Below are 12,440 nucleotides of genomic sequence, written 5' to 3' on the forward strand. Positions count from 1 at the left end.
TATTCCAAAGCCCTGGAAGCCACCAGTGAACACAGAGAACCAACAGAGGTGGTCTTCTCTCACAGAACCCCCTGGAAGCACAGTATGGAACTCAAGAAACTGGCCTTTAAATGAAGAGACCTGATTGCCCCAACCAATCCTATGAATAATTCATTTGACAATTCTACCTTCCTTCCCCGCACCCCTCCAAAAATGACTCCTTAAATTCTAAGTCTTGGTTTTTATACAAAACTAAACGAACTTTCTGCTACTACATCTTAAGGATATGAGGACATGAAATGTGAGTGGCTGGAAAAGAAAAAACAGTAGGAAAGAAACTAGGTGTGGTAGCATTTCTCCTATCATCTCACAAAGCATTTCCACCATGTTGAACATTTTGTGTTGAAATTACAGAAAAACACTAACATCTGGCTCTAAGATGGTGATGGGAAGGTTACCTCAGAAGTACTATTTTTTTCTCTTCCAAAGATCATTCTTTTGCACTATAATTCCAAATTTCAAGGGTGTAGAATGAAACGCCTGTCCTGTTCCCATTCTTAATCCTGCTAGTCAACAATGATGAGCTGCGGCCTTTGGAGTCTCTCCAGGAAAACACACTCGTAGGACTATATCCCGTCCTGGATGTCTTACCTAACAAAGATGATCTGGGTAAATTCCCACTCTCATTTTTAATATGCTCTTTATATACTCCTGACATCTCAGAATTTTACAGCAAAATTACTTTTGCTCCTTGCAAAAAGCAGATGAATGCTTAAGTGTATAAAGAATTAGAGATCTATCCTTTCAGACTTTTTTATAAGTATATACAATAATGTATTAACATATAAATCTTTGTTATTGACTACTTCTTATAATATACACAATTATATATGCACATAACTTGTTCTTTACAAACATAAGAACATACTATAAATATTACCTGGAAACTTTTCATCATTTCACAATATATTATAAACATTTCTCCAAGTCAGTGTATGTATGTGAGTATAATTTTTACGAACAGATAAATAATTTTCCATTGTACTAGTCATTAATTCATTAATGTATTTACTCAACAAATATCTATTAAGAGTTCACTATTGCAGGCACTGGGAATACAACGCATCAGTGAACAGCACAGACAGCATTCCGGCAGGGAGGGGGCACAACATGGAGCCTGGGGAAGGGACCACAAAGTACCTAAGCAATTAGACAATGTTTTTGCTGTTATAAACCATGTCGTAATAAATAACTTTGCTCACACTTTACTGCTCACTACTGGGAATATCCCTAAGAATTACATTCCAAGAACTGGAATTAATTGAGCCAAGGAGTAGGAGACTTTAAAAATCTGATATTTTAAAATTCTCCTTCAAAAAGTCATGTCATTTTATAGTCCTACAAACAGAACATGAACTATCTCCTCTTAGGCTTTTTTTTTTAATTTCCATTTCTGCCGATCTTAACATGCTCATTTCTTTTTCCTTTAGTAAGGTGAGCATCATTCGTAGGTATATATGTTATTCACATTTCCGCTGTGAATATGTTATTCAGATGCTTTACGTATTTTTCTACTGGGTTGTTTTTCTCTCTCTTATTAACCTGTAGGTGTTTATTATATTCTGTGGTGATTAACTCTCTGTTACAGTGGTTGTAAATATATTCCTACCAGCTTATTATTGGTATATTAAATTTCCTGACTATATTTGTCGCCAAACATAAATTTTCATCATTATATAGCCAAAGATGCCAACGCTTTTGGCTTCAGGATTCAACGTCAGGATTCAAAGGCTCTCATGGCTACAGTAGTTTTCAAAAATCAACAACATTTTCTTCTAGCACATTCAGAGTTTCATCCTTCCTTTCAACACTTACAAAGTTAAATCTAAAGTGGTGAAGACTTGGTGTAGTATATGGACAAACTAGGACCCAAAACACCATTATTCCTCTCACTATAGAACTCACAGAGACTTGTCGAAATTATTTTCACAGACGTACACTGATTATACCTTAAAACAGGCATTTACCTATCCATCACAACTTTCTGAATAAACTGCTGAATTTGATTATATTTTAGTTCTCTGTTTGCTAACTTACTGGCTATTCTCTAACTTGGCTATTCTCCAAGAACACCACTGCATACTACTTTCCAGGACAACAACTGAGACATGCCATTAATATCTTGAGATGGCAGTCGTCTAATTTTCTAAGAAAAAATAAGCTGTAGGATAGAATTTTCTCAATTTAAGATTCTCTTCCACAGTTTTTTCATAAAGCTTTGATATCTATTTCTTATTTACCAGAAAGCACCATCAATTAACAAAAATAAAAAGAATATTTACTCCTTTTAAAAAGACTAAATAACCAATACTGCTTATTGTGAAAAGTTTTCTTTATTGGCAGAGATGAGTTTTTTGTTTTTTATTACATTAATATAATAGAACCATATTCTCTGCAGGTAAGACTATTCTTCATGCAGAGAACTACAATATTCAAGTCTTCTTCCACACAGACGAGTTTGAGAACCACATAAAAATAACTTGATTATGGCAACTGCTCTAGAATCTGTTTCCTACAAATTAATGACAACTGGTTTGGAGATACAGACACCACACTAATCTTTCAATCATTTAATAAATAGCTGTGGCTCATATTTTGTGTAAATATTTCAAGGTTAACAATGGCTTTCCTAAATTGAAACAGAAATATCTAAGAATGTTTATTCTACAAGCACATTTATCGGGACTATTGTGAAAATTTAATAACTATTTGCTAATTATTAATAGGTTCAGTGTATTCAAAGTATGTTAAGAGTTCAAAACAAAGAGAAAGATTTAGACTCTTTAATTATGAATATCAGGAACTCACTTTGGAGGCCATGAGATGAGCTGTAAAACAGATTCAAATATTACAGAAGAATGATGTCTATAAGTTACTCTCAAATGGGTTAGCAAAAACACACTATAAGAGAGAAAAAGCGACATGGAGAATGTGTGTGTGTGTGTGTGTGTGTGTGTACACTGAGAGAGTGGAAGAGGGGAGAGACAGAAGCGGGTTAACAACTGAATCTAGGGGATGTGTAGATAAGAGCTCACGGTTCTATTCTTGAAACTTTTCTGTAAATTTGACTTTTTAAAGAAAAGATTTAAAAATTCACAGAGAAAAATTAGCACGTACACCTTTGGTCCTTCTGTTAGAGCAAACGTGCCTTGGGCAGAGTGTATGAGGTGACAGTCCCCTTTAAAGTGTACCTTTGGAACTTTCAGCATGAAACACAAAGATAAAAGGAGATCCCACCACCCACTTTCCACATGGTCACTCCCAACCCCGCTGCCTAAAAATCTGGCTTCAAACTAGAAGAATCAGCCTACCGCTTGAAGCATAACAGTCTTCTGGACAAAACATTAAGTTTTAAATACCACTGTTCCAGAAGGAAAAGTTGTGCCTAAAGAAAAAAAGAGGAACATTCACATTCTATTACTTATAGAGCAGTTAAATGCTTAGTTTGAATAAAGACTGAAAACAATTCTCCAACTCTAACAAATATTCTGAGTAAAATTTATAACCAACCCTCAAAGAGTGACAGAAAGGTAGCTAAACAGCAAATGAACAGAGAAGACGTCAATTTTGTACCCGCGTTCTCCTGCAATATTTTATTAAATTTAACGTTATTTCTTTGAATCCAGAATTTCTACAGAATCTAGCTTGACCAACATCCATATTACACTCACAGGACAGGCGCACCTGCACTTCTGAGTCATCAGGGTATATTAAAGGGAAGCTAACCTTCAGGACCCTCCCTCCTCAGTACCAGCAACTCAAACCCAAGGTCCACAGACAGAGACACGCTCTCAGCTGTCTACCGAGTCCAGGCCAACCAGGTAAGTGACGGAGGCGCACAGGTAGGGCTTGTGAAACGAGTAGACTCCGCACACAATGAGACACCTGCTGCTCAGTGCCAGCTCACTGCTGCTGGGGCAGCAAGACCAGCTCTCGCAAAAGGAATGAGAAACATGAACTTTATACAAAATTTCACTACAATTTATAAGGTTAGAAATATCTTCTAAAATTTTTAAAACACCATATGGCCAAATAAAACACCTCTAAACACTTCTTCCCAGATTCACCAGTTTGCAACCTTTACCTTAAACCAATGTTATTCACTTTCAGAAATCCAAGTTCTGGGTCAGCAACAGAAAAGAGCACATATTAACCGAATTTTCTGCATCCTACTTAATATGTGAACCATATATTATTTAACCCATATCTTAATTTTTCAAAAATAAACCCACAAAAACTCATCTTTAAAAAGAGCCAATTCTAACACAGTATTGTAAATCAACTATACTTCAGAAGAATAATTTTTTTTTAAAAAAAGAGCCAATTCTTTGAGGCAAAATTCTACTGTTACTGGTGAATCTTTAAACATAATTGATGCTATAGAGAGAGAGTAAATAATTTTTCAACCTAGTTGGATTTCAAGAAAACAAATAAAAAATATATATAAGCATATTTTTAAGCATCCCAAGCATAGCAACGGACAAAAGACAGGCTATTGTGTATCCAATTTTATTTTTCACCACAAATACTCACCTAAGGATGCATAAGCAGATTTTGCCTCCTGATGTGAGTCGGCAGAATCCAAACCTCTGTTTACTTTCGATGTCTGTCAGTACAAAGGCAAAGTGCTGTCCGACTTGATTCTGAGACACTCTAAAACACAGTAATATTGTAACACTTTAAGCCCTGTATGAGGACTTTCTTACAGCAAACCAAAAGCAAGAATGGATGTTATGTGGCATTGTTTTCACCTTTCCAATCAGTTGGTTCTCAGAGCTAGAGCTGTGTTTAAAAACTGAGTGTGAAACATGTAAACTAAATCATGAATCAAGAACCAAAATAGGTGGTAACACCTGTAGTTGAGCAATTCTGCGTATTCTGTCCCTTACTAGGGAAGCATAAGATGTCTTACCTAAGTTTTCACATGCTTGAAAGCACTTATCAAATATTTCGTAAATTCTGAAAATACCACCGATGGAACCGTGGGGGTGAGAAGCGGGTTGTGACGGTCTGCCCTCCCCACCCCTCCTCCGATTACGCCGAGGCTGCTCCCACAGCAAAGCGTGTCGCTGCTGCACAGCCTACTGGCTGCCACGACCAACTCTGTTTAATTGCTTCTTCTGTTGACATTCTCACCCAATAAAGTACCATACAAATTACTACTGGCATTTTTTGTTAGCATTCTCTTCTAGAGCTACCCATGTCCTGGTAATAAATTTCCAAGTACAAAGTAAGAATACAATTTCCATAAAAAAGCTTACTGCAAAGAATTTTAGCTAATGCTGAACTAAGTATCATGCTACCATTGCATGTGTCGCACTGCCAGGTAAGGTGTGGTATAAATCATCACACTGAACCTTTATTATTATTTAAAATATGCAAGTGTATTTCCTGTTACTGGCCATAATCTTGCCATTAGACAACAATAATGGAACATTTGCTTCTTTGTCCCAAAATAAAGTTCCCAGCACACCTAAATTTTGGCTTTGAAATAGCCACAGGAATTATGAACAAAGAAATAAGTTACTTACTCCTACTGCACCAATACTACAAATCATTTTCAACTGTCAGGAAATACTGCATTTCAAATGCTGAACACTTACCAAACACACTGTTATGTGGACAGGTTTGTGGGGGTTTTTTTGGTTGTTTTATTTTTTAATTTCAACAAACTTTAAAAACAACCTCTAGCGTCTGCTGTGCCCTCTAGTGCCCAATGTTCACAATTTCCTTCCATACCTTTCCTTCCTTTCCTTCATCTTTGCTCTTACTTTGGAAACTGCAGCTTTAGCAGGCACAACTGGTTCCCCAGAAAGAGGAAAACAAGGGGCATCACTCACCAGCAGTTCTTACTAGTATCCATTAACCTGTCCTTTGAAAGGCTCTATCTTTAACACTGTAGAATTTTAGATTTTTACTAATCTTTACTTTTAGCAAAATATTTTCCTGAAATAAATTTTCTTTTAAGATCGCCTCCCAGCATACTCTTAAAAAAACTGATAATAGGGTGTGAAAATCACATGAAAAACAATAAATGATCTGTTATTATGCTCAAAGGGCTATATATTCTGTGACATTCCAGCTACACACAGGTAATATTCTATTCATTCAGCATTTGTTCAGTAAAATACAAACATAATGAGATTTTCAAAACTGCTGGGTAAGAGGGTTTCTCTGCAGCTTTCCATAATATTGCACTATTTCTATAAAGCTATTCTTGGGAGACAACCAGCCATGAGTTTTACAATATCACACAGATGGTCTTTTCAATCAGGGTGAAGTGAGATAGAAACCAGGATATATATGTCTAATTTTAAAAGACACAATTCTAAGGCTCTGATAAAGGGCATATTAATGTTTTTTTTTTCTCCTCGTGCTTACAATATGTACCTGAAGAACAAAAGGGAGAAATGGAACCTTAAGACTAACCCTAACTGGCACAGTGGAAAAAACAGAAGATATAATGATTTGGAAGGCTTCTCCATTTCAAATATTATTTAATTTTGAACCTCTAGTCTTTTTTGTTAAGAGGCAGTGGAAAAAAAGTACATTTCATTTTATAAACAAAACGTAATAACTTTAAGTTCTCACTAAGATGGGCTAAGGTTATTTTAAATGATGACTTATACTGTACCTTTCAACGTCAAAGGGGAAACAGAACTTTGGCACAGTCTGTAGTACTTCCTGCAAATGCAAATTAAAAAAAAAAAAGCTTTAGAATATTTTTAAAGATGCATTCAAAACTTTTTTGGATTTTTTTTTTAGGGAAAAAGTTTGTTTTTTTAAGAAAAATAGCAGAGGTTCCTAGACTAATGTAATTGATTATTAAAAAGGAATTAAGTGTGTGCTTTGGCAGATTGCACTGACAATGCCACGGAAGCCCCAGGAGGGAAAGGCCTGGCCTGAAGGGTATTAACACCCCTCACATCCCCGCTGGGACTCCCTTCAACAAGGCCATATGGATTTTACAAGAACACAGCACCATATGGGTAAGCTGCGTCTGCTGCTACTTGTACCACAGACCAGCCACAGGGACTGCTGACAGATCCGGGCTCAAAACTATAAACGTTGTTTCAATTAAAATGCAGGCAGAGAAAAGGGAATGAAGTTGGCAGCAGAATGAATTACTGAGAGGTATAACAACTCTACATGCCCCATAGTTAAATGGTTCAAAAAAGAGGATTTTCTATAGCTAAAGAAACACATTTATATGTTGAACTCTTGGTAAATTCAACAGCAGTAACACTAAGTTTTACCTCAAATAACACTCTTAAACAAATGTGTATCTAAAAACAAGCCTTTAAGTGTTAAAACAACATTGCTTCTACTCTGTGTGCTTTTATTTAAGAATTGCCTAATATGAAAATCAATGTTTTAAGTAAGCATAGAAAACAATCTTACTGACTTTGAAATTTGCAGTGATTTTATAGTCATTATAAAATAATTTTAAAAGCTTTTAGAAATCATATACATTAACAAGTACAGCATAATGCAGATAACTGTCAGATATTTGGCAAAACAAAAAAGAAAAAGATCTATTTTGTTATATATGAAAAACAACCTAAAATTAACTCCTATTATAAAGTTAAACTTCAGAATTGAAGAGACCATCATACAAGTTTAAAGCCAGGTCATTTTACAAGACAAAGCAGAGATTTATAAGGATGTTTCATATTAAAAAGAAAAAAGAACCAATATCTCGATGCAGTAGTCACCCTCCCCCAAAACATTTACATATTACCCCTTTACCAGTAAAACTTACATTCAGAGAAATCCATCCATATATGAATATTAAACCCGATACAGAAACATAGTATTGTTTTAAAGCAGAATTTCTAACCTTCTTTTAAAATGTAGACGGATATAAAGTATCAATTAAAAATAAACCTCCATAAAATTCCAATGCCAAAACTTAAGAAAGCTTTAAGAGCCTAAGTCCCTGAAGCTGAAAGACAAGCATATGGAAAACAGTTATCTTCTGTCTATAGGGCAGGGTACCTGGTTTGCTTATGAACATGTACATTTCTAAGTATGAGCACAAACCCCGTATTTAGAAAAAGCTGCTTTACTACTGACAATGCTTTATTATCAACAAATGGAACTCAAAGGGCTGCTAAACGTGAAATAATTCGAATTACTTAAACTGAAAACAGGTCATTACAAAAGAGAACAGTTCATTTGACTATGGCTAATTCTTATCTTGTGCTGCAAAAGAGTGAAGCCAGTTCCCATATGTACAGCACACACGAACACTATTCAGATACCCCCCTGCAAAGCTGTTCATATCATTTCTGTAACAATAAAGATAGATATTCGAAATCCATTGTCTGCTTCCAAATACACCCGAATTAATAATATATTTCACATCGATTTTAAGCCTCAAATGAAGAAGAATGCTTCCTGGTTAGTTGCTCAATCGTTCACACCCTCCCCCTCCCTCCTTCCACAGCAACACACATGCACACACTTCTGCAAAACAGCCTCCGCTCGCTCCCCAACTGGCAGAAGCATCCCTCAGGGGACAAGTCTTTAAACCTCCGCACTCTTTAAAATTCAACCAGCCAGCAGGTCTATAGACTAGTGTATAAACAGTATAGACAAAAAAAATCCTCTCTCAGCTTATGTCAGTGACAAAGCAGCTCAGCAGTTGACTGTTCCTCCCCTGACAGTATAAGCTGGGCTTACACAGATCAATGGCTGCAAGTCCTACCTAGCTCCCAGGGCTCGGTTTTCTTCCTTAATTACAGGTGCTATTCAAACTGAGGTTGAAAAAGAAAAGACAGAGAGAGAAAGAGAGTTGGAGGAAGGAATAAAGTACATGCAAACAGTTTTTTGGATCTTTATAACAATGATGTTAACTGAAAATTGTACTTTTATATTGATTAGAGTGCTCATAAACTCTGGTGTTCCCACCACACAGTGCTCTTGACACGACACACACACACCCCCCACACCCACACATTTCTGGACTGGCATCCATAGATTAGGTGAAAGGTTTAAGACAACACTCTTCAAAAGTTATGTTTCTCTATTCCTACCAGGTTTTGTTTTTATGAAATATCTAATTTCTTTAGGCAAGAAAAATTATTCAGGTTCTCAAAATCCTCTTAATTCTCTAAAATACGTTAATACAAAAAGAACACGACTAACATGTCAACTGTTAAGCACAGAAATAACAAAAAGAATGATACAGAAAATAAAATTATGAATAGCAAAATGCAAGGGGCAATAACACATATATCTGCATATGCCCTAAAGACACACATACACCATATAAATAAACTGACTGGGAAATGTGTACACAACTGAAAACAAGGACTGATGAAAATGCATACATTGTGGAGGTTTCCTGTCCTATATCCTGTATCTGGACTAATAAGCATTATGATCAAACTGACCCTTTAAGAGAGAAGAGGGTAAAATGCTTGTGTTAAGAGTGGTATATTGACTCTTTACCCATGAGGTTACCACTGAGCTTTATAAATTCATCAAATAAAAGAGGAAACAAGCATTTAAGAATCCACTTTTTTAAAAAGGCTGAAAATGTAAAGTTTACCTCTTGATTAAAGTTTAGTAACTACAAAGGTCTTAGAATGTCTCTGAGAAAACTCTAAGAGGCAATGAGATGCATCACTGTTAGAATCTGTAACTGTCCTCCTCCTCACTGGCTCCTTCCCCTTACCTCCACTGAAAAGCTGACGTTCTCTGAGGTTACACAGTCCTCTTGGCCACACTGGGTAAATTACACCTGCCTAGGCAATCTCCCCTACACCCACGGATTCAACTACAACTACCAAATTTCTCAGTCCTGTGGTTTAGGTATTTCCGCAAACTCCAGAATTATGCTTCTAACTACTTCCTAGTATCAATTTCTGAACATTCCCCAGATACTTCAAGTTCAGGATGAATAAAACTGAAGTCATTCTTTTGGTTTTATACTCCTCATTGCCCAGAACGGCAGCACCATCCACCCAGTTACCCACACAAGCACATGGTCGTTGTCTGGACCTCTCCCTTCCCCTGACCCCAATATGCAATCAATCACTCATCAAATTCTGTTAATTCAGTTTCATAACTACCCTGGCTCCAGGGGTTCTCAATGGGAGGGCAGAAAGAATTAGAAGGAAGATAAGAAGATGTAAGAATCGCTGGGAAGGGTTTCTCAAAACACACCTGACTGCTTACAGTAAGGGTCTTGACTCTTTAACTCAGTTTGAATGGCACCTATAACTGAGGAATAAGACTAACTGTATCAGACAAGGGTGCCTACTGTACACAAGCAATGTTATTCTCTCCCTGCAAAAAGTGACAAGGTAGACTTGTTTGGGGACTAATTCAGCATCCTCCTCAAGGACTCAGGAGTCTTCCATCCTTCTCTCTGCTGTTCTGAGTTTGTGGCTTTGTCCTCAGCCACCTTTACTCGTGGTCACAAAATGAGCTGCCAGAGTTCAGCTGACCACATGAAGACACCACAGCGTCCAGCTACAGCTTCCTGGAAGGCTCTTTTATCAGCGAGGAAACCTTTCCCAAAAGCCCCATTGGTTGACTTTCCCATCACAGCCAATCAGCCAGAAGGTCACGGCCACTCCTAGACTAACCACAGGCAGGGAAACGGTTATCCACGCTTAGCTTAGCCTTAGACTGGTTAGAGGAAAAGTCAGAATTCAAACCCATTTGTTTTCCACTAACCATGGCACATGTAATTAATTATAAAAAAGCCGGAGTGAAGTATCATATTTTCTTTCTTAAGACTCCTCACAATAATTTTAATAAGAATTAAAGTTATACCAAAGTTCTCAGGAAAAAAATAATACAATATTATATGACAGTTTTCAAATATGCATACTTTTATTCATTTGAATAACACTTTCAGAATCATTTTGTAAAAAGGAGGCTTATCAATTTTAATCTAATTTTTCACAAAGGTCACAGATTCCTAAAAAGATGGTCTCTTAATTTTGAATATTATCTCCCAAAACAAATGGGAATTCATTAATACTGTGTATTCACTCAATCTATTTGTGCTTTACATGGGGGAAGAATAAAGTTTTCTTTCCTGAAAAGAAACGTTCACTGAGCTACTCAGTGACAAGCAGGTTACACAGTGCAGAACCAGGTCCCCACCTGCACCTAGATGCTCCAGGGCACACAGCACACCGTAGGGCGCTGCCGCAAGATGGTGAAGTTTTCAAGGAAACAGCTACACTACCAGGGTGATCAGATTAGGATGCATTTTATTAAAAGGCAGAACTACAGTAATACAGTAAATTACACATACAGCCTCTTTAAACATCATCTCGTTTTCTAAGGTTTCTTAAACTTGGAGACTCTATTTTAAACTTAGAGTCAAGGAATAACAATCAGAAAAATTGCAGGATTTTTCTCTTAGTTTTACTTTCATGTACTATTTCAATTAGAAATAAATTTCTCTTTCATCCTTCTTCCTTAAATTAGGCAAAGCACTGTAAGTTTGTGAATTTTAAAACACTAAAAGTGTTTAGATTGCTAATTCTGATCAAGTTATTTTTCACTATCAAAAATTAAAAATGAATTTTTATTGTTGGAAGATTTAAATAACTGCCACGAAGCAAATACATTCAACTGTAAAAACAACTGTAATGCTGAAAACCAAATTTCTATGTGTATCAGTCAGGCAATGAGACCTCTGTAGTCCACATTAGCTTAACGCCAATGAAAAAGCCTAGATTCAAAGCAGGACAGAGTGACGTAACCAAAAGGATGTATACTGTACTTGCAATTAGATAGATGGTTTACTTGGCAAATAAAAGGAATAATATATTTCTCTCATTAATTTAAGATAAGGAGAAGAATTTAAAAGGCATGAAAGGAAAGTATATACAGAAGCAAATGGGCTTCCAAAGATTTTTGTCAAAAATTCTATTACAAACTACCTTCAAATTTTTATCCTTTGGTTAACACGAACTTTTAACCAATGATTTGAATAACAATTATCCAACTCTAAGAAAAAGCCACCTAGGAAGACTCCCTTTCTTTTTCCCTAATAACCACATAACCTCCCATGCCTTTCAGACTAATATATTTATTCACTGACTCACTCACCCCTATTTTTTTTTTACCAGTAACATTTTCTAGATCAAAGGAAATACCTATATAATACAATAGAGCCTTGCCTATAATATTTATTTGCATTATACACATTAAGGTACTTAAAAATGAATATCAAACTGCCATTTAAACCATGATAAGCAGAATTAAGATAAGTAGGAAAATGCTTCAATTTTTAGAGAGAAACAAGTTTTACGCCAGTCAACTGATCCACTACCATGACCCCAACCCACAGATGGATGCAGTGGAGAGTAAAGGCAACAGGATTCCTTATTTTCAGAGCAAAGACAAGATCCTAGAAAGAAGCACATGCA

At 36.3% G+C, this 12,440-nt stretch overlaps 1 protein-coding gene across 7 annotated transcripts in view; it reads right to left on the reverse strand.

The window, feature by feature from the left end:
* DENND1B (DENN domain containing 1B) overlaps positions 1-12,440 on the reverse strand; it is a 260,389-nt gene that overhangs the window by 150,257 nt on the left and 97,692 nt on the right. For all 7 annotated transcript variants that reach the window (XM_057726003.1, XM_057726001.1, XM_057726007.1 and 4 more), the window contains exons 4-5: positions 6,674-6,723; positions 4,573-4,692 (exon numbers count right to left, since the gene is read on the reverse strand). In XM_057726003.1, the coding sequence (XP_057581986.1) occupies positions 4,573-4,692; positions 6,674-6,723 (170 nt within the window). The remainder of the gene's footprint in view (positions 1-4,572; positions 4,693-6,673; positions 6,724-12,440) is intronic.

This window comes from Hippopotamus amphibius, chromosome 3 (assembly GCF_030028045.1).
Source record: "Hippopotamus amphibius kiboko isolate mHipAmp2 chromosome 3, mHipAmp2.hap2, whole genome shotgun sequence".
Classification (NCBI taxonomy): domain Eukaryota; kingdom Metazoa; phylum Chordata; class Mammalia; order Artiodactyla; family Hippopotamidae; genus Hippopotamus; species Hippopotamus amphibius.